Source organism: Centruroides sculpturatus, unplaced genomic scaffold (assembly GCF_000671375.1).
Source record: "Centruroides sculpturatus isolate CEXI.00-Female unplaced genomic scaffold, Cexi_2.0 scaffold290, whole genome shotgun sequence".
Lineage (NCBI taxonomy): Eukaryota > Metazoa > Arthropoda > Arachnida > Scorpiones > Buthidae > Centruroides > Centruroides sculpturatus.
The window spans coordinates 390,591-414,205 of NW_019384526.1; the positions used below are offsets into that span (position 1 = coordinate 390,591).

The 23,615-nt window shown below is 28.7% G+C and overlaps 1 protein-coding gene across 4 annotated transcripts in view; it reads right to left on the reverse strand.

Moving 5' to 3' along the window:
• The window catches only part of LOC111622876 (serine/threonine-protein kinase 10-like), a 71,106-nt gene that overhangs the window by 14,870 nt on the left and 32,621 nt on the right, over nucleotides 1–23,615 (reverse strand). For 2 of the 4 annotated variants that reach the window (XM_023365328.1, XM_023365327.1), the window contains exons 3-16: nucleotides 21,074–21,272; nucleotides 16,958–17,030; nucleotides 14,906–15,100; nucleotides 12,636–12,717; nucleotides 11,920–12,030; nucleotides 10,209–10,226; nucleotides 9,925–10,054; nucleotides 9,461–9,593; nucleotides 7,768–8,219; nucleotides 4,206–4,476; nucleotides 2,598–3,189; nucleotides 2,331–2,515; nucleotides 788–911; nucleotides 586–714 (exon numbers count right to left, since the gene is read on the reverse strand). In XM_023365328.1, coding sequence (XP_023221096.1) covers nucleotides 586–714; nucleotides 788–911; nucleotides 2,331–2,515; nucleotides 2,598–3,189; nucleotides 4,206–4,476; nucleotides 7,768–8,219; nucleotides 9,461–9,593; nucleotides 9,925–10,054; nucleotides 10,209–10,226; nucleotides 11,920–12,030; nucleotides 12,636–12,717; nucleotides 14,906–15,100; nucleotides 16,958–17,030; nucleotides 21,074–21,272 — 2,694 coding nt within the window. Of the gene's footprint in view, nucleotides 1–585; nucleotides 715–787; nucleotides 912–2,330; nucleotides 2,516–2,597; nucleotides 3,190–4,205; nucleotides 4,477–7,767; nucleotides 8,220–9,460; nucleotides 9,594–9,924; nucleotides 10,055–10,208; nucleotides 10,227–11,919; nucleotides 12,031–12,635; nucleotides 12,718–14,905; nucleotides 15,101–16,957; nucleotides 17,031–18,258; nucleotides 18,511–21,073; nucleotides 21,273–23,615 lie in introns of those variants that run through there. The other 2 variants (XM_023365330.1, XM_023365329.1) reach the window with 2 other exon arrangements.

Consider the following 23,615-nt stretch of genomic DNA (forward strand, 5'->3'; position numbering starts at 1 on the left):
CATTTTTGAAAGTTCTTATTTATTTAAATTCAATAATATATGTTTATATATGATAAAAGTGTTTCTGGTCTAGTTCTATTTTCTTATCTGTGAAATATTTCAAATCCCTCCTGGATTCATAAACCACTTGGATCAATATAATTTTCAAAATATTGTGAGTTAGTATGCAATTTTTCTTTTCTTTCCTAACTGGTGTCAGGAATCTTGACTTAGACGGAGATTTCATGATCTCTCAGTCTCCTAAAATTATTTACTAAAACCATCCTGTACAAAGTGAGTGGGATCTCACACTTGTCCACAAAATCATTACTGATGCAGCAGAAGGTATAAGTTTATTTTTCACAGAATTAATAATAGTTAATTCTATGATTTTAAAGGAGTATGTAGGGACCAAAAAGGAAGAAAAAAAGGAAATAGTCATTAAAATACTTTTTTTTTAACTCTGTCCTGTGGGCACTAAGAGGACCTTATTTTAGCAAGCCCACAATGGGGTGGCAGGGTGCTGTGAGACAGTGTCCAACGTATCTGGACAGACCGTCTGCAAAAAAATTCCCGGATGTTTTTGATCCATCCAGAATTTCTTACCTGTTCACTCCTAATTCTTTTCGAGGCTAATTTCAAATCAATTTCTTGCTGCTGTTCCGCTCTTTCTACTTGCTGCTTTTGCTGCCGATTTAGAATTTCTAAATCATTGTCGTAGCTTCTCGTCAATGTCTGTAAAAATTCGTATTTAATATAAAATACATTAACATTTTCATTTTTCCTAAATTATAAATTCACTTCTTACAGACATTTCTTGTTCAAATCGTTTTTCTTGTTGTTCTTTTGCATATTGACCTTTAGCGAGAAGATCTTGATATTGTTTTGTTTCCTGCTTTTGTAACATTTTAAGCTCTCGTAATTCTTGCTTCCTTTAATAAAAAAAAAAAAATTTAATTTAGTTTAAATTTGTTAAAAGTAATAAATGAGTTACATAAAGACAATTCTTATAAAGGTCAAAAGGTCACAGATTTTCTGGAACATCTGGCTTCAAAGCTTTGTAAAATTAATGATTTTGCTGGACAACTGATTATGTAACTGTACTTCCATGGTTCTCAAAGTATGTCTAAGGACAACTAGTAGTCTATGGTTGTGTGATGGATCAGACCAACCTAATCACTTTTTCAAAGTTTTTATGGTGTTTAGATAAAGATAAAAACCTTTTCATGTATCACACACCTCTTATGCCAGGTTACAGACTAGAAAAAATATTTTGACATACAATTCTTATAATGTTAGACAATGATAAAGTGGGGAGCATAGGTGGTCTGTGATTCAATTTAAATGGTCTTTGAGAACCACTTTTAAGTTTTTAGCAGTTTAGAAATCTGTATCTATAAATGAAAATGTTTGTTTGTTCACTATGTATTCCTAGGCTGTTCAACCAATTGTTTCAAAACTTGGGAGTTCTGTTAACATACTACTACTAACTTAGATATCATCATACATACCACCCCAAAATACATATTGGATCTGTATACATCAATTAATTTTTGTCTACATTGGATTTGCTGGATTTACATGTATTGTCATCTATTGGCAAAACATAGTAAACTAAATATAATTCATAGGAAAAAAATTTTAAAAAACTTAATTACTGAGATAATGATATTGCACAAAGTAGACACGCTATGTCATTACTTTGATGAGTAACACGTAGCACTCGCCTGCATGGAGTCGAAACTGTTACACTGGGTTGGCCACAGGTTCACACATTGTCAATGGGCTAACCAGGTAGCATTTTCAGGGTTTTCTTCAAGTTAGTAACACCTAAATATTGGCCGGTTTCCTATAAAATTCCTCCAGGGAGGCATTGTCCACGTTTTGCATTGCTGTAACCAAAGAAAGCAAACTAATTCTAATAATTTTCTGTAAATTTGCTATTTACAAGAGCATACTTCCTGCATAGTTAAAGGCATTCTGATAATATTCTTAAAATGGATTTTACCACATATATTTTTGAAATTTATGATTAATAACACTGGGTGTAATAATTACTGTGAGGGCACTTTATAAACCCGGGCAAAGCTCAAAGCTGACATAATAAGCTAGTTAAGCATATATTCAATGTAAACTAGTGTTCATGTTTGATATCAATGTATTTGCATCCTTTACAGCCACATCTAAGGTTAAATGCAAGTAAAATGAGCTAAAAATTGCACAACTATATTGATATCTTTGTTCATTCACTGAACAAATCTGAAAATTGCAGGACAAATATAATTCTGTCCAGATCAAAAGAGGCACTAGAAAATCAGTGACAAATCTACCATTATAATAATTATACAGACCTCAAAAAGTGAGCATCTTTTACTAATTTATCTTCATCGCCATAAATAACTTTACTAGTAGTGGTCGTTACAACTACTCCATCGATAACAAATTTTCTTGTCCTTTTCAAAGTCTTTGGTTTAGTTATTCCTCTGTTTCCCACACCATTTGGAGTCTTCTTCTCAGATTTATCTGGGCCCAGTTCCTTAAAAATTTATATTATTAAACATATATTATTATTTATAACCGACAACTTTGATAAATGGAAAAAAATTACTTTGCAATACCTTTGTCTTATTCCTTAATATAACTTGAGTTTCACTAATAGATGAATTATCATTATCAGTATCATTACTTTTTACAGTTTTCTCATCTTCAACAACAGGTAACTTTTTATCACTATCTATAATTTTTGATTCTTCTATAAATGCACTTTTCTCCTCACATACTAAAATTTCACTTGGTTTGTTCAACATTTCAACAGTTTCACTTTCAGTGGTTACATCTTTTCTAACCGAAATCTGGGTTTCTTTGGAAATATTTGCATTTTCAGTAACATTATTATTATTATTATTAATATTGGATTCTGATACTACTTCTAAACACTCTGAATAAACCTCGTCTACGTCTTCATCAGCATCTTTGTTACTTTCGGCTTTTGCCTCTGCAGTTTCCGACGAACTAATTTGATTAATATCATTATTTTCTGTAACAGTTTCAGATTTTGAATCATCAGAAATAATGTTTTCATTTTCAGGCTGTACAAATTCAGTATTTTCTATAGAAGGAGATTCTAAAACAGTTTCTTGTTTTTCTATAAATATTTCTGTACTACGTGGTTCCAAATCTTCAGGCAGCTTTTCGTTAATGGGACAAATTCTGAAAAGAAATTATTAATATAAAAAATATATTCTATAGTAGTATACTTAACTATATAAAATTAACTTTATACACACGTGCATCAGAAATAATGTTAACACAAGTCAATCTTCACCTAATGCAAATGTGTACATATTTTTAAAGATAAATGAAGATGTATATCAAAAGTAATGTAGGGGTGTGCTACTTTGTAATGATACTACTTAATATTTAGCACAAAGAATGTTCTGTAATAATTACAGAATGCTTTTTATCCTAGATATTGGATGGTATCGATAAAGGAACTAATTAGGTATAATGTCAAGTGTGCAACTTCATTTGGAGGTTATACTGCCTATGGCTTTGTTATCTTAATCGACATTGTTAAGAGAAAACTTATACAATAGACTCTGCCGTATACAGACTGATCAGAGGCAACCAAAAACATTGGAAAATATTGTACAAATTCCAAATCTTACGTTTTCATACTGCAGTGTGTACAGTACATTGTTACATTTTTCTTTATTGCGGTTGCCTTGAAGTTTGTAGAAGAACAAAATGCATCAAACACCACTGACGCAATAATGAGATATTGGTATGAGTAGCTTCTGATCAACAAATCAAGAATGAAAAAACAAATCAGTAATTTTTAAAGTCGAAGTAAACATTATTTTATACATAAAGTAGGGATATATGTTATAGCCTCATTTAAAGATTCTCACACTCTCTTATCTGGCTTTTTTCTAATATTTGGTTCACTCTTGCCCATATTAGTTTGGATATGGGAGATTATACCTTACATATTATTGCAAGGTTTAGCAATATCTTGCAGGCATGCTTTGACTACCACTGATGTAGTCTTTAGAGACTTGTTGAAACACTAATTGTATTTTCTGAATATCTAAATGTGCCAATTAATCGGTACTATTTTGCATGGAATAAAAAATAAATAATCCAAACAATCATCTATTTTCTTATCTATTAAACATTTATGTTAATATAAAAAAATAAAAGTGAAGTAAATATTGGCAACTTACTTATCTTGCTCTTCAAATGCTTGAAACAAAGAACTAAGAGCATCATCGATTTCATCTTGATCATCATTCACTTTATCATGATGCCTTCTCTCTTCCACTTCCTTCTCACTAAAGCAATTAATGTCATTTTCGGAAATAGCAATACTGCCCTTATCTTCTTTGCTAGAATTTTCCGTTTCGTCTTCCTCCACTGTTTCTTTGTTTTCAATATCATTTACATCATTAATGGAAGGCTGAATAACTCCTGTATCACATTTTTCGTCATTTGACTCTAAAATTTGTATGATACAAACATAAAAATTGTTAAATTTTGTTTACCTTAGCTATTGCTAAAACATTCAGTCATTCTAATTATCACCTACACTTAATTATTATAGAATAAGATAGTAGAGTTATATAAATAAAAATAACAAAAATGGTTAATAAAAACATTAAAAATGCTAGTAATTGCCTCTGAAAAGAAACCAAACTGGAATTTGCTTTAATGGGTAATGTGCTAAAGACCCTACACATTGCTAAATGTTGGGAGTACAGTCGACCTTAGGATCCAGAAAATTTTTAATTTTGCCACAGTACCTTGTTTGTGTCAGGTTGAATGCTTTTACTTGCACTTTTCTGTACCTAATGTGTGTTTACACTACAATTCTTGAATAAACTGGTGAAAACATCTTCCAGCATTATACTTGAAAGAATTACCTCATGTTTGCGAGTTTCAATCCTCACCATCTCTGCACAGCAGCATTTATGTAGCAATGTCAGTTGTTTAGGAGTTGTTGTTCTTCAGTTACTCACAAGTCTGTTGGCAGCTGGCACAAGATGTAATGTTTGCAGTGTTCAGATTGTATGTAACTTATCAAGTTTGGTGAAAACACAAAACATGCAGTAATCCAACACCACTCTGAACAGCAAATCACCATTAAAGCAAATATAAAGATATTCTAGATCCTACAAATTATATTAAGCACAATTTAATGTAAAGAGTTATACTGTATTATACTAAAAGTCAGTTTTATTATTTGTTTAACCAAAATTGTAAACAAACTAGCAGACCCTGCCACGCCTTGTTGTGGCTCAAAATGTATCTATTATAAATGTATAACACTTCCCCCCTAGGAAAAAATTTTTCGAAAAATTTCTTTTTAGTGTACATTCTCTTGATGTACCCTATTAAAACGCAATCAAAAATGCAAAAACCCGCATCTAAAATAGTATAATAGAAGCCAAGTTTTTCACAGTAAGCCTTAATCCTGTCCCTCTCCCCCGCGGGGGAATATCGAAAAATCCCTTCTTACTGTACATTCTGTTGACGTACTCTATTAAAACGCAATCAAAAATGCAAAAACCCGCATCTAAAATAGTATAATAGAAGCCAAGTTTTTCACAGTAAGCCTTAATCCTGTCCCTCTCCCCCGCGGGGGAATGTCGAAAAATCCCTTCTTACTGTACATTCTGTTGACGTACCCTATTAAAACACAATCAAAAACGCAAAAACCCGCATCTAAAATAGTATAATAGAAGCGAAGTTTTTCACAGTAAGCCTTAATCCTGTCCCTCTCCCCCGCGGGGGAATATCGAAAAATCCCTTCTTACTGTACATTCTGTTGATGTACCCTATTAAAACGCAATCAAAAACGCAAAAACCCGCATATAAAATAGTATAATAGAAGCGAAGTTTTTCACAGTAAGCCTTAATCCTGTTTCTCTCCCCCCCAAAAGGGTAATTTCGACATGTATTCGACAGCCTATGTCCACCCTGAGGTTCCATTCTAAATATTGGTGAAAGAATTTTTGAAATCGGATGAGTAGTTTTGGAGATTACCTGCTGCATACAAACTAACATACAAACATTACCTCTTTATTATATTAGTATAGATAACTTAATCTAAATTTTGTAATATTCAGAATGACATTCATGCATATGATGATGCATTATAATTTATTTCTTACAAATGATCAACTATTTTTCAGTACTTATGCTAGCTCAAATGTAATTTATGACTTTATTTTTGTCAAAAATAGTAGTACATAGAATGCCAATTATCTGAATTGGTTCATTTTGCAGGTAATTTAGATATATATGAACATGTAAAGAATGAAATTACAGGTTTCACAGTACTATACATAATACTGTATTTATTTATTCATCAAAGTGTGAGTAGCATCCTATTGATCATTTGGACAGTAATTAGGCATCACTGATCATGCAGTTGCATGATGTAAGAGCATTGCAGTGTGACGTCAGTGAAAGAGAGAAAGGAGGGCAAGAGGGGGTTCGGATAATTGGATACTTGGTTAATCAGAGTTCTACTGTAATAATCACTCAATTCTACATAAAATAATTTCTGAAACTATTAACATTTTGATATTTTTTTTTTATAATTAAAAAAAAGAGAATTTTAGAAACTTATTTTTATAATAATTAACTATATTTGAGAGAGTGAATTTTCATTAATATTTAACTTCAAATTTACTGATTTTTCTCTTTTGTTAATTTTATTTACAAATACATCATCTCAATCAAATAATGTAACTTCCTTTTGTGTTATTATTATTATTGTGGTGGTGGAGTGTATCCTGTTTGGTTTATATACTGGATCTAGATCAAAGCATAACTACAGAACAAGCTGTTAATATGTTTAAGAATTTTCTACTTGACTTGTTTAGTATAGCAATTATCTGCAGTGCAACGTGCGATGTATACACTGTTGTGAAGCCCTGTTTCTAGACTTCTTATTATTTGAAGGTATGAACATGTAATAAAAGATTACAATATAAAAAAAAATGAATGAACGTTGCTAACAAAAAAAGAAATATTTTCTATTTTGTATTGATATTGTTGTGCACTTTTAAATGTTTGTCTTTCATAATGAATTTCATGTATTCTTTTGTAAAATATCTGTATAATAAAGCAATAATATTTTGTTAAATTATAATTCATTTCTTTTATATTTTTCATCCAACAGAATCAATATAATATATAACACTGTATAAACTGAGACTAGGATTTTTGTTTAACAGAATAATAAAATAACTAGTTTAATTGAAGAAGCTGGAAAATAGTTAATGTATTTGTTCTATTCTTATTTAATTAATATACTAAAACAATAATATTATGAAAAGTTTTTGAAGGAATGTACTGTTAACTAATTTAACTATTAAATGGATGTGGTCTCATGCAAACATGCTAGTTTGCATATCCGGAGTAGCCCCAGAAAATATTTTATATTTTCAAACAATCTTCAACAGATAAAAGAAACAGATTTCTTATAGCTTTGGTTTGTTTTATCGCTCTATTAAACAGCTTCACTCTTCAAGGATGAATACCATCTCCTCCTCATTTTCTCTGATTTAAAAATCATTTAGAACATTAATTTGACTTTAAATTATAATATTTTGAATTAATTTACTAAATAGTTTTTGATTGCCTATTAAGCCTTAACTCCCTAAATTATACAACCTTGACCGTGAAAATTGTTAGCAAGATCTAACTACTGTTTCCCTAGAGATTCATATTAATGCAAGTTGACTGTATTACCATTCCAAATATAAAAAGTACACTCACCGGAAATTAAAACTGGATCTTTTTCTTCTTTGTGAACATCCTCTAAGCTTTCAACATTGTCCTTTATCAATGATTTTTCTATGAACTGTTCTTCAGAAACATTCTCTGAATTTTCTGAATGGCTATTTTCAGTTATTAAGTCTTCACATTTTACATTAATATCTTCAGACTTAAATTCCGATGCTTCATCTATTATATCAGACTGCGCCTGTTCTATCTCAAAATTCTTCGTGTCTTCTAATTTTGAAGTTTCTGTAATTTCTGTACATTCCTCCACATTCTGAGGTAAATTTTCATGACTGTCTGTTAATTTATCACTTTTAACTTGAGATTTGTGTGACTTTTCATTTTCAGAACTTTGTTCTACTTGAGTTTCTTTCTCCTCGGTCGATATAACTTTTTCTTCTAAATTTTCTTCATCCTTGATGGGATGAATGGAGCTATCTTCTTGCCTAATAAAAAATATTTAATAATAAAGACAATATATTCATCAGAAAAATATACAGGATATGAAGTAAAGTCCTTATACACTTGTGTAATTGATGAACACAGATACTACAGTTACGTGATACAAGATGAAAACACTTGCAGTGTCCTGAATGGTAAAATTCAAAAGTTTATGCTCCTATCTGGAAAACAAGACATGATACAGGACAAAAGTCAATTACAACGTTCTAGAGCATGACAAATTTAGCAGGAAATAACACCCTACATACACGAATAGCATGATTAGAAAGCATGAATTGATAATGTGCACATCAAACACAGACAATAAAATGTGTATTTCTCATGTGTTCATTCATATCGCTATTCATAATTTTTCAAAGTCTTAGTACTGCATTCATTACTGTGTTCATTCATATGTTGTGCATAGCTTACATGTCAGTATATAATGACTTCACTACACACCCTGTATAGTTGCTAAATGATCCTAAGATCAAGATGATAATGCATAAAACTTCCAAAACATATTCTATTTAATAAGAATATTAATATTTTTTACATTATACAATATTTTATTTTAAAAAGTACAGTGCTATTTTGTGTATTTAAATTTTATTTGATTCTTATTTTCATGAAAGTCAAAGTACAAGTTCAAAGTTTACCTCTAATCAAACAAATTCTTCTATTGACTAGTAATGAATATAATTTTGTTTGTCAGATTAAAAACAGTTACAGATTTATTTTAAACACACTCAAATTTAATTTTTGAGATGATAAATGGGGCTAAAGTAAAAGAGTATAATAATTTTGATGCATATAAAATATACTTGTATAACATTCTGTTTTTGAATGGGCTTAATGTGTTATTAGTTTATTTATATGTAAATGAAAATTCAACATTAACTTTACAATGCTTTCATCATAAAAAACATACTCTTTCTGCCCTAAGAGGTCCTTTTTTACCATGATTATTTTGGGTTTGGACAGGTCCACAATGGGGCAATCAAGTCAGGGATAGTGCCTAACATATCCACAATGGAATGGATTTTTCGACTGCCCAAACTAAATCTCGATTTCCCAGAATGGTGAGCCAACACTTTAATCTCCGGCAGTGATTTTGACAAAATTTATCTCATCCAATGCATTTCAATTGTTTATCGTTTATCAATCAGAGAAATTTTTATTAAATTTTGTTTTGTTTCTACATCAAAATTTAACACTGTAAAAATCAAAACCATTAAATACTCACTTTTTGTCTTTGTTTGTTTCTTCGAAAGCCATTGCCGTTTCGTCTGGCAATTTATCTGTTGTTGGACTTTCTTTTAAAGAATCGAAAACAGGTTTGTCACTTTCGAAAGGAGTAGAAGGTTCGCTCACTGGAACTAAGATATTTTAAAATATCACTTTAATTATTTTAATTTGAATGTTTTTGGATTGATTAATTAATTAATTTAAATTATTTTTTTGAATAATTATTTTATTAAACTATAAATAAAAATATAAGTTGCAAAATTCTACAGAAATATTGATCATTTTTAATTTAAATGTTTTAACAAAACAAATATTTATTCTGTAATGAAATTTGGCCTCTAATTTATGAAATTAGTTCTCGTTAAGACTCAATTACAGATATTTCAGAAAAAAAAATGTTAAAAAATATATTTATTTGTCAATTTTACATAAAGTAAAGAGAAACAAAAGGACTTTACCAACCTTCTTCATTTGTCTTTTTAGGCCCTGAAAGTTCTTCGATATTTTCACTCAAATTAGATATGTTGTCGCCGCCAATTTCACTCTCCAGACTTAGATGAGAAGTTCGACATAAACTATTTCTACTATTTTCCTAAATTAAAGAAATTTGTAGTATGTTTTATTATTATTGAAAAGAAAAATAAATTAACTTTATACAAAATAAACTTAGATATTAATATACAATTTTTCATCTAATGAAAGCTTAAATTAGTTTTGTTAAGACCATTGTATACCATGTTACATACCAATCTCTTCAGCCTGAGCTGGCATGTCCAGCATAAAAAATTACAAAAGAAAGAAATCACAGTTAACTTTAAACATTCTCTTCAAACAAATTATTATAGATAAATAGAAGTATGTAATGATTTAATAAGAAATATATTTCAAAAGCATACAGAACTGTGTAAATAAAATTATTAAAATATTCACTACAGATAATTTCATCAATTCTACAAAATTAGAAGAGAAACGAGTAATTTTTTTTTTACATATTCTAAAGAATTTACAACAAAACTACAGATAACTCTTGGTATTTGCATTTTTACCTATTCATGATTGAAAATTTGTAAGCAACTATGTGACTGTTCCCAAAATATTTACATATTCGTTAACACAAAAATACATATTCACACAAATATGTCTGTACTCTGTTATTTTCAATTTTTATATTTTTCGACCTAATTAAAGTACTACCAAACTGAGTCACTGCATTACAGCAACAATGCCTTGTCAAATCGTACATGACAAAGTTTATATCACAATTATGCAAATTACAGCATATACATAGTTCCATACAACAATAATAATAATCTTATATAATAATGTAAAAACTGGCAAAGCAGATAGTTGGTGAGAAGTGTAAATGGAAAATGTTGAGAACATACTATACCAGACAATGACAGAATCCATGATGATTACAGAAAATTTACATGACAGTGAAGAGGATGATGGTGATCAGAAAAAATGCTAAAGCTGCCAATGACAGCTTCCGAGCTCTCAAAAATATACAGCACTATTAATAGGTTATGCAAGGAATTGCAAGAACCAGACCATACTCCTGAGTGCAATCTCAAGTTTAAACAAGCTTTGGAAGCAGCCTGGTTCAAATATCTTGAAGGGCATGAATAAAAAAAAGTCTGTCAAGTAACATTAATTCAATTTTTCCAAACTGTTGTAACTATCTTCAAATGTAACACTGATGTTTTTAATATAATTAAACATACAAATAAAATTATTTACTTATTGAATCATCCGTAAAAAGTTTAAATATTCCCGAGACGGCACTAGCTCAGTGATATTGGTTTGATCCATGGGAACCTAACTCTATTTGATATTTGTGAGATTTCCAAAGAACCTAATCCCCACAAATACCTAGAGTTACCTATATGAATAAAAATTAATGAACAACATAATGGATAGTAATATATGTAGAAATAAATAATTAGATATTTTCATGTAAGAGAAAAATATTTTTACTCTACATTCCAGATTTATAAAGTTATATGTGAAAACATACACAATAAAAATTGATTTTGGGATTCTGTAATGAAAATCAAATGTCAATAAAAATTTTATTTATTTCTAGCATGTTTATGAAAGTTAATAATTTTTATAATTTAAATGTTTTTAGGTAGTAAATCCATCTTTGGAAATTAAAATGAAAGTTTTACTGAGATATATCTACATGTAAAATAGAACTACTGCTGTAATATCCTAAAACGAAAACACAGTATAAAATTACGCATTATAAATTTTAAAAAATTATTGTTTTAATAATGCAAACATAACCCTATGTAACTTAACATAATTCAAAGTAGATGCTAATAAACTCATGGTCAATAAATAAATATTAAAATTATTTTAAAAAATTAGTTTTAGAATTTGTTGTATAATTTTAATACAGCAAATTTTCTGTACTGATATTATTAAAGTTTAAGTAATAAAAAATATTCTCACATCCTGTGATTCTTCTTCATCTTCAGTAACTTCTATAACTACTTCTGCTTTATATTCACTAATTAAGTCTTTTAAAGGCTTTTTATCTGAAGCGTATGTAATAAAAGGATGCTAGAAAGAAATTATAAGTTGAAATTAATAAAATCACTACAATTACAATTAATTCTTAAAACTGTTTTGAAACAAAATACAAAACTACACAGGCATGCACTATTTAACAATGGACTGATATACAACAGAGGTGCCATAAGACTATAATGAAGCTGAAAATTTGTAGCTACCATAAAAGCATGAAGTCGTGCACAATGCATTAATGCGTAAACAAACCTAGCTAGTAAACAGCCAGTAAAGTAAAGTGTATCCAAAAAATTTATGAAATACAGTAAAATTAAATTAGTTTTAAACATCAAAACATGAAATACTGTATTTTACTGTGCACATTCTATTATTTATCATTGTGTTACAACTTATATAGCCTATATGAATAGTAGACTATACTATATAGATCTGTCTAACTTAGCTATATGATGTTTACTTGACAACAAAGTTTCTTAACAATGTATCTCTCAAAACATCCCGTCATTAAGCAGTGCATATCTGTATAGTAATATTGTCCATAAAACAAATTATATTTGAAAATATAAATAAGTTTATGAAAGGTAATTGTAGCAACTGCATATATATTGAATCTTTAATTATAATTTTTCATTGCTTACTTTTAATAATTCATCTGCATTAGGCCTTTGCTGTGGATCTTTGGTAAGACACAATGAAAGAAATTCATTAAATGCTTTTGACCTGCAATATAAATATGAAAATATATATGAATTATGTATAACATATAATATAATCAACTAAAGTGTGATTAATCAGGGCCTAGTCTTTGCTACTTTTGGTAATATTGAAGTTTTGATATCCAATAGCAATGGGAGACTTACATTGTGTATTCAAACATCAAACTGCATGTAAGTGCTAAGAAACTTAATAACCCTTTCCGTGCCAATAGCCATTGTTATTGCTATACTTTTTATTAATCCAGATTAGTTATAAGTTCTGTTGATGCCTCAACTTGTTTTCTATTATCCAATGGACATTTTAGTTAAAATTAAAAAATTCTGATCCAAAGAAAATTTTATTTGTCAACTACTTCAGTAGCTGATGTCAATCATTTTTTATAACTCCAATTGTAGTCATGTTTTTCCTCAAAAAGACAACTAAAACATGTTTCTGTCAGTAATGTTCATTGGTATCTTACTGTGATGTTTCACCAGCTCTAATGTTAACATCCAGTATATTTACACTTGATATGACTTTGAATATGCCATTAAGCCTCCTCTTATTGGATATCAAAACTAGTTAAAGACTAGAATCCAGGTTACTTTTGAACTATAAGGATTGTGATTAATTGCTTCTAAATTCATTAGTCTAATCATTTAAATTATAATAAACTTATTAATTAGCTGACATAAAAGCAAAAAATTGCAAAAAGTGTATTTTTAAGTGCTAATATAACCTTTAAATTACGGAAAGTTAATTTGTAACAGTTAAATGAAAAATGAAGTTCTGTATACAATTTCTTTATTGACTACCATTATGTGAGGATAAATATATTATTTTCCAAAACAAATGCTACTATTTTAAATTACTGTAATTATGTTAGTTATTATCTGAGAAGTATGAGACATACATCAATCGATAGAAATAACCATCCAAGTTTTATCTCCCATCTGTATTCAAATATCCTGTCTACTACTAGAAATGACAAATAAAAATGGTGACTCCAAAAACCAGAAACAAAGGGTTGTAAAACCAGAAACAAAGGGTTGTCTTAAATTATATCCCATCTCTAAGAAGGATACATAAGAAAGCAGCCAGAGCTAATAATATTGCGGTAGTATATCGACACAACCCACACAACCCAATGATCTTCAAAATTCTAAGGAATGATAAGAAATCCATCTCTAAGAAGGGTTGCATGGTGATCCATTAATGAAATCTAATTTTATTAAAGGATATTTATTTGTTTATTTTTACTTTTTATTTTATTAATTTCACCTGCAATTGCTGTTATTTATTTATTTCTTTAAACTAACATCCTTGTATTCAAATTCTTGTTCTTTTACAATTGTACTTATGTTTTTTAAATTTTTGTATTCATGTTCTTCTAGTTTTCCATTCTATTGTAATTGAAGAAGGTTGGTGGAACTGGTCAAAAATATTCTTATTTTATTAAATTTGTTGCTGGATTTTAAAGGTGTAAGTTTTTTTAATTGTGTAATCTGCAGGAGCTGTAGAATTGTGGCTTCTTTGGGAAGAGTAATAAGGATACACCGTAACGAGTGTAAGAAGAATTTGAGTATCAGTTGGATGTGTGCCGTGTGCCATGTAACGTGAAGTGCCCGCATTGATAAACTGTAATGGGAAATTGTGGAACTTGGACAGTTTCCCATTGTTTTAATGTACATTACAATAATTTAAAATGATAGCATTCTTTTGAAAAACTCTGTACTTATGAAAAATTATTAAAGTCATTTATGTATTTTAGGGTTTTTTCCTAACTTAACATTTTATCTAGAAGATACAAAGACAACTGTAATACATTCAAGCAAATGTTTAATGTATGTTTTCATCCTCATTAATGGACTCGCTTCGGACCATAAATCTTAAACCTGTTGAATTGGACATTTGATTGTTACAATGCATAGGTGTTCCATAATTTTCATTAAATGTTTGCTGGAATTTATTATAGTTGACTTTATGTCTTCTACATCATCAGGATTTTAATTTTAACAAAGCTGAAAATGTAACTTTTTGGAATTTCTTGCTAATATTCAATTTTTCGTCTGTTTCATGTTAAATTACAAATTTCGTCTGTTTCATGTTAAAAAACAAAATGTTGTATTCATAAGATGTAAAATGAGCCAAAAAGGATTCAAAACTCTGTTAAATGTAAGTAAAAAATATAGATTTCAATACTTTGACATACCATTTTGATGGTTGATCGAGAGTCGGAGGATCTGACTTCTGGATTTTAAGCAATACTCTCATAGGACTTAGCTCATGATTAGGCGGCTCCATCTGAGCTAATTCTATCAGTGTTATACCTAGACTCCAGATGTCAGCTTTATAATCATAAGGATTATCACGAAAAGTTTCACAAAGAACTACTTCGGGTGCCATCCTGAAAAATAATCATTAAAATATTACTTAATCAATTGCTTAAACTTAATACAAATTTTACTTTTAAAATGTTTAAATACAAATAGAAATCTGGAATTTAATATCTTGTTAAAATTTATCTTAAGAAAAATTAACATAAAATAAATAAAAGAATAAGTAGGTGAATTTAATTACTTAATAAACATTTATTCTATTAACTTATTTTATTGGAAAGATATATTCTGCACATTTAAGCTTAATTTAATTTAGCAGAAAATTTTGATAAAGTAATCATGTTGATTATTTGTTTACACAGCAATATTTTCATACAATATTGCATTAGCTTGTAAAATTTATTCATTAACTGAACTAATTTCAATCTAAAACATAGTAATAAATTACTTTAATATTGCATTTGAAAAAAAAATGAACTTGCATTTTCTTCAAATGCAATATAAAGAAATTTAAACTCATTTTTTATTCTGTATCAATATTATATTTTTCTGTTAAATTAAATTATTAATAATCTAATAAGAGTTAGATTAAGAATAATTTCAGTTTATATCTACACACAACCTTGTTCTGAAATCGAATTTTTGGAACAGAAACCCAATGAATGTCACTAAATATGACCGAAAAATGTTAGTTTTCTGGTTTAATAAACCATTTTTTCTGCTGTACAAGGTTCTGTGTAATGTTTGAGTGATATGCTACAGCATTTACTTTAAGACTTGAAATAAATACACATTTTTTCATAAGAATAAAAATTATAATTACTGAAAAAGTAAATGGAGAATATGCATTTTGTTGGATTTGGATTTTTACAATGGCTGAGTAGCCTGAAAGAAAGAATCGAAACTGTCGAAGCATATGGTGTATGGCTTCTTGAACTTTTTCATTCGCAATCCCCTTTTACCCAAGAAAATTTTACACAACCCCCAGTTTATAGGTAGATAAAATAGGTAGATAAAAAATAAAATACAGATAAAATCAATTACTGATGATAAATCATAAAACAGATTCCTTGATATACATATTTTACTATTTATTATGATTTATTAAAGACAGAAGCATATTTGCAAACTAATGAGATGGATGTACTTGTAATAAAAGTCATCAAACTTACTTAAAAGGGTCAGGAATTAATATAGGATCTTCCAAGATGAATGTTATTATTTTAAATTACTGTGATTATGTTAATTATATCCACACATTGTAATAGTCTACATGAGTGACAAACAACCTTTATGGATCAAGCCATAAGTGGATTTGGTATGCTTACAGCAGACTGCCTATATTTTTTCTTAGAAGTTGCAGGATTTAAGCCTGCTGAGTACCAACATGTTATAACCACTACTACACTACATATGAAAATAATATATGCTAATGATATGCAAACTAATAATATATAGTTTACTCTCATCTCTTCATTAGTCAAGTTTTGTTTGAATGTCCTTTATCACAAATATCAACTTAATTAAGGTTGTATAATGACAGAAGGCAGAAAAGAAGTGAAGTGAAATTGTGTTGTCAAAGCCTGGAAGTCCTGTATTGACCTCACAGGCTGCATGCCAACCACCTGGGAGCCACGATTGTTTGTGACTGGTTTATACAATCTTAATATAAGTTTTTATTCTTACATTTAAATTTGTAAAATTTGCATTCCTTCTTATACATTCTGCATAGGACATTCTATTCTGTAGTTTTGATTCTCCTGATAACAGTCATTTAAAATCAGTGAAAACAGTAGCATGTGCTATTAAAGACGTTGGTTGCCGGAAGTTTATGGTGTATGTGGATATATTTAATAAAATATTTATAATTACTTCTCATTTAAAAAGTAAAAAACTTAATATTTTTAACAATTCTCTCAACTTACCAATATGGAGTACCAATGAAGGAATCTCTCTTTTGCATTGTTGATTTGTTTTTTGCAGACACTCCAAAGTCAGCTACATTTAAAAGAATACAAATATACATAACATTTATTCAATTAAAAAAAAAATAATTTTAATTTCTAAAATAATAAATATTTTGAGTTATGCTTATAAATTATTCTATTTGTGAATAAAGTAAATTTTACTGTTTCTGTTCTGTAAGGAATGAAATAAAGCTATAATATTTGTAAAGTTCTATACAGAATGTAAGCATAAATGACTTTTTCAGTGTTTCTTTTCAAAACTTGAAATCAATTTACTCTTGTTTTCATCAGAAAATACACTTACTTTAACAAAACCAACAGTTTAATTAATCCATTCGCAGAATTAAAATTATATAAAAATTGCTACAAAATTCTACAGAAATTGTGATTTTAATTTAATTTATATATTATTTAACACACAAATCAAATTCTGTCAACATAAAATGCAAAGCAAGAAAATAATTATTACATTATAAACCATGTCTTTTAAAACAAATATAAAAATTATTTTTAAACTCTTTACGATAATAATTTAAAAATAATACAATTATGGGCCAAAATATCTGAATAAATTTGGGTTTTTTTATTTGGAGTATAATTACGATTTTAATATGTGTCATTTATAAATTTTTAATGTGTCAGAACGGGAGAAATTCTGTTTAAGATTTCTTCCATACATTTAGACATGATTACGCACATCATATTTGGANTTTGGCACTAGAGGCAGGTGTTAGGCACCATCTCTTGCTAAATTTATTAATTTAGGAGGTTGTAGAAGAAAATAATCTGCATAAAATGAGACTCAAACCTGCAACCCCCACTTACTGTGAGGCTATGCTATCTGAATCTTCATCCAATCCTCACTTCCAGAATTTATTCATTTAAATATAACCATACTCAGTTACAGATCAGATGAAGGTTCAGATAGTGTAACTGGCAATGCAACTGCATGGTAAGCAGGTGTTGCAGGTTTAAGTCCAGCGTTGAACTGATTCTTTTCTTTCAGAACCTTCTAAATTAATTATTAAAATAATTAAACTTCTTAAACTTTTTCCACTCATGATCCACTATACATAGGTATATAAAATAGATATACGAATAAAATTACTTATTGATGATAAAGCGTAAAATAATTTTGGCTGAATATTTGATACTGCAGGATACAGGGCATCAGTTTATCAAACAAAAAACTTATAATTATTTGCATTTTAAAGAATATCATTCTTTGGAAAATTGTATTTAGACCAAGCATTACTTACCTAATTTTACTCCTCCATCTAAAGTTAACAGAACATTTCCAGCTTTTAAGTCTCTATGAATGACTTTATTTTTATGCAAAAAATCTAAAGCGACACATATTTCATGGCATAGATAACGTATCTGAGGTTCGGAAAGAGGTTTTTCTAAATCTAACATGATGCTGTCTAATGCTCCTCCTTCGCAAAATTCTATTAACATCTGTAAAGACATACATTACAAGAAATTACAAGAAGCTTTATAAAATTTATTCTGTTATTTATAGTAATAAAACATTTTCTTTCAAGTTTATTAATATTTTGAAATTCAATAACCTATATTTTACAGATTCCATTCAAAACCCCAGTGGGTGTGTGTGTGTCCACAGTGGCGAAACTGTGGCTTGTGAGCCACGTTTTCTTGACCCTTACTGTAGTTCCCATATACTTATAGAATTTATTTTATAAACTTGATACATACTACTTACACATATATAATATTCTTAAGTTTTCTGATTATTGTATAGTGTAATATATACAGAGATTGTAAGGGTAACTTGCAACTTAACATTAAACAGGCAACTGAAAGCTTTGAATATATTAATAATGTTCAATTAGGTAAACAGTCAATTTACTCCATTATCATAAAGTACTACTATAGTAAAGAAACAGTACTATCTACTGTATAGCACTTTAACCATATATAATGTAGACAGATGACATGGCTCCTATCATGACAAAGTTTGGCTATCCCTGATGTATATATATAAACACAAATTCGAAATATTTAAAATAATCAAACCACCTTACTATTTCCAGCAACGTATTTAAGGTGGTTTGATTATTTTAATTAAATTCCAGTAAGTTATTTTATTTTATTCGAAATATTTACCTACTTATATCTAAAAATCTATTTCATTTGGATTTAAAATAGATTATACCTTTTATGCATTATTTTAAATAAACTAAAGCTCTAACAAATACACTGAAGGTTCGGCTGAAATTACATTAAAACAATCAAAAATCAACGTACTACAACTGTATTTCAGATAAAATACCATATTTATATACAAAAACAAACATTACATCTTGCAGCTGCACTGTTTATTACAATGCACCTGTTTATATAATAATTAAATACGCCAAAATATCTGAATAAATTTGGGTTTTTTTATTTGGAGTATAATTACAATTTTAATATGTGTCATTTATAAATTTTTAATGTGTCAGAACGGGAGAAATTCTGTTTAAGATTTCTTCCATACATTTAGACATGATTACGCACATCATATTTGGATATATTTTCCATAACATTAAAAAAAATTAAATTATATTTTATGTGTGGCAAATGGAACAGATGTACAACACTAAGCTCCTTGTATTCATTAAGGTCATTTGAATAAAATATTTCTTTAAATTTAATAGTGGGAATGATTTTCCTTAATGTTAATTTATTACATTCATTTTGGAATATTTTATTTCTTGTGACTGAAGCAAAATCTCATTATTGCTCCTCCTATCTTAAATTCTAGTTTTCAAAGTTAAAATGTATGTAACAAACATTATCTATAGAAATTAAGTAAACATCAATGAAATTTCTAAATGAAGTCAAAATAAAAATAATGAATTGAAAAAAAAAAAGAAATATTTCAAATATTTGAACCGCACAAAAGAATGCAGACAAATTGCTTTAATTAACAAAATAAGATTTGTCTTGCTTAAATAACAATTTACTTGTTGTAAGTATTGCAAATTATATGTAAAACATATTCAAGAGTACAAAAATTTACTACAGACTTGTGTTTATAAATAATTTTGTATCACAAATACATGTTTAAAAATGTTCTTACAGATCTACCTTAACGTATAAACATTTGGTCTTTGTTACAGAAAATGTTTTTAATATAAAATAACTGTAAATTAATTTTATGTAGTATTAAATAATCTGCCAGAATTTTTTATCAAGATATATTTGATGATTTAATAATCACATACAAAGAAATTGACCACCTACCTCTAGCAAACTGTTTGTATTTGATTACTAAGTGGCCTGACAAAAAATTCAGTAGATTTGGTACTACAAGTTTATCGAGTCATTGTATATGTTGTTATTAATTTTATATACATTTGAAACTATTTTAAACAATTATTGTATAGTTAAAAAATTCTCTTTTAAAAAACAATTCCAAACATAAACAGCCAAACCCGATAACTATATATTAAAGCCGAATGATTGCCAAATTATATTGGACTATATTACTACTACTGTTATTAATTAAATGCTAAGTAGTTTGGCACTAGAGGCAGGTGTTAGGCACCATCTCTTGCTAAATTTATTAATTTAGGAGGTTGTAGAAGAAAATAATCTGCATAAAATGAGACTCAAACCTGCAACCCCCACTTACTGTGAGGCTATGCTATCTGAATCTTCATCCAATCCTCACTTCCAGAATTTATTCATTTAAATATAACCATACTCAGTTACAGATCAGATGAAGGTTCAGATAGTGTAACTGGCAATGCAACTGCATGGTAAGCAGGTGTTGCAGGTTTAAGTCCAGCGTTGAACTGATTCTTTTCTTTCAGAACCTTCTAAATTAATTATTAAAATAATTAAACTTCTTAAACTTTTTCCACTCATGATCCACTATACATAGGTATATAAAATAGATATACGAATAAAATTACTTATTGATGATAAAGCGTAAAATAATTTTGGCTGAATATTTGATACTGCAGGATACAGGGCATCAGTTTATCAAACAAAAAACTTATAATTATTTGCATTTTAAAGAATATCATTCTTTGGAAAATTGTATTTAGACCAAGCATTACTTACCTAATTTTACTCCTCCATCTAAAGTTAACAGAACATTTCCAGCTTTTAAGTCTCTATGAATGACTTTATTTTTATGCAAAAAATCTAAAGCGACACATATTTCATGGCATAGATAACGTATCTGAGGTTCGGAAAGAGGTTTTTCTAAATCTAACATGATGCTGTCTAATGCTCCTCCTTCGCAAAATTCTATTAACATCTGTAAAGACATACATTACAAGAAATTACAAGAAGCTTTATAAAATTTATTGTTATTTATAGTAATAAAACATTTTCTTTCAAGTTTATTAATATTTTGAAATTCAATAACCTATATTTTACAGATTCCATTCAAAACCCCAGTGGGTGTGTGTGTGTCCACAGTGGCGAAACTGTGGCTTGTGAGCCACATTTTCTTGACCCTTACTGTAGTTCCCATATACTTATAGAATTTATTTTATAAACTTGATACATACTACTTACACATATATAATATTCTTAAGTTTTCTGATTATTGTATAGTGTAATATATACAGAGATTGTAAGGGTAACTTGCAACTTAACATTAAACAGGCAACTGAAAGCTTTGAATATATTAATAATGTTCAATTAGGTAAACAGTCAATTTACTCCATTATCATAAAGTACTACTATAGTAAAGAAACAGTACTATCTACTGTATAGCACTTTAACCATATATAATGTAGACAGATGACATGGCTCCTATCATGACAAAGTTTGGCTATCCCTGATGTATATATATAAACACAAATTCGAAATATTTAAAATAATCAAACCACCTTACTATTTCCAGCAACGTATTTAAGGTGGTTTGATTATTTTAATTAAATTCCAGTAAGTTATTTTATTTTATTCGAAATATTTACCTACTTATATCTAAAAATCTATTTCATTTGGATTTAAAATAGATTATACCTTTTATGCATTATTTTAAATAAACTAAAGCTCTAACAAATACACTGAAGGTTCGGCTGAAATTACATTAAAACAATCAAAAATCAACGTACTACAACTGTATTTCAGATAAAATACCATATTTATATACAAAAACAAACATTACATCTTGCAGCTGCACTGTTTATTACAATGCACCTGTTTATATAATAATTAAATACAAGATAAATTGATATATAGAAATAATTATAATATCTTTCAAGTTATATTAAATCAAATATATAATTGCCAGATTAATTACATATATATATATATATATATTTTACTAATAATATGTACTTTAAAATTCTCCTCCTCTTTCTCTTTTGAATGTTTAAAAGTTTTTCGTCTTTAATGATTTTTACTGTTGAAAATTAAGTTTTATCAATTATTATAAAAAGCCAAAACTTCAATATAACCTAAGATGATAAATCAAGTTTGATGCTCACCAGTGGCCGAATGGATAAAACCACAAAAAACTGGTAGTTGGTCATAGGTTCACACTAGCAGTGTTTATTTTTCACCTTAGGAAAATAATGTATGTGCTCTTTCAGATATCAGAAACAAAAATGAGCACAAATTATTTCATAAAGCATAGCATTACCAACCCATAAGAATAGTTAAACAGTTTCTGTGAAAAACATAAAATTAACATTCCTACTGAAATTACCAAAGTTTTTCGTGTTTAAAACACTATTACTTTTGCACGACAAAAAATGATGCAGTGTTTCCCAAACATTCTGGACTATCACTCCTTTTATTAGTGTGTGTATTTCTTACATCTTTTTGTTTGTTTCAAAATGAATTTTTGTTCTCTTTGTCTTTGTCTTCCAACACCTTGCCTTCTAGCACCCCATTCAGTCTTCTACCACCCTCAAGGGATGGTAGCACCCACTCTGGGAATCAGTGGACTAGTCAATAGTGATCAATGAATTGCCCATGCTTGTCATAGAGTAAAAAAAATTAAAAAACATAATACCGCGACTTATGCGATTTTCAAATCTCGTTGATTTGTCTTTTGTTTGAGCACCACACAACTCTTGATTACTCACTCCCCCACACTATTGTTCAGCTTACATGTTCGAATGTGTCGCGTGGAATCGACATATAGCTACAATTTATTTTGTGTTATTTATTTCTGTGTTTGTTATATCTATGGAGACTCGAGAGCCTCTACTATGTCATCTAAACGAAGTAGAACTGATTCTTCTGCATCAAACAAGAAAAAAAAACTTTATCTTTGGAATGTAAAGTTAACATTATTAAAGACTTCGATACAAAAATAAAAATCTGTGAATTGGCAAAGAAGTTTGATCTACTGGAATAAACTGTCAGACAATTATAAAAGGTAAAGAAAAAATTCTCGAAGCTGTAAAAAATGCTCAATCTTTAAATTCAAGCATCATTCGTAAACGTCATGGTATTATCCCTGAGATGGAAACAATGTTAAAATTATGGTGTGATAATCAAGTAAATGTGAAAAATTGTATAATAATATAATTTGTTATACATATGTATTATCTAAGATTTTATTAAACATTTTTTTCTAAATTATTGTTTTCTTTAGTCTCCGGCCCCAATTAAAAATTATTTGTATGTATTTATATGC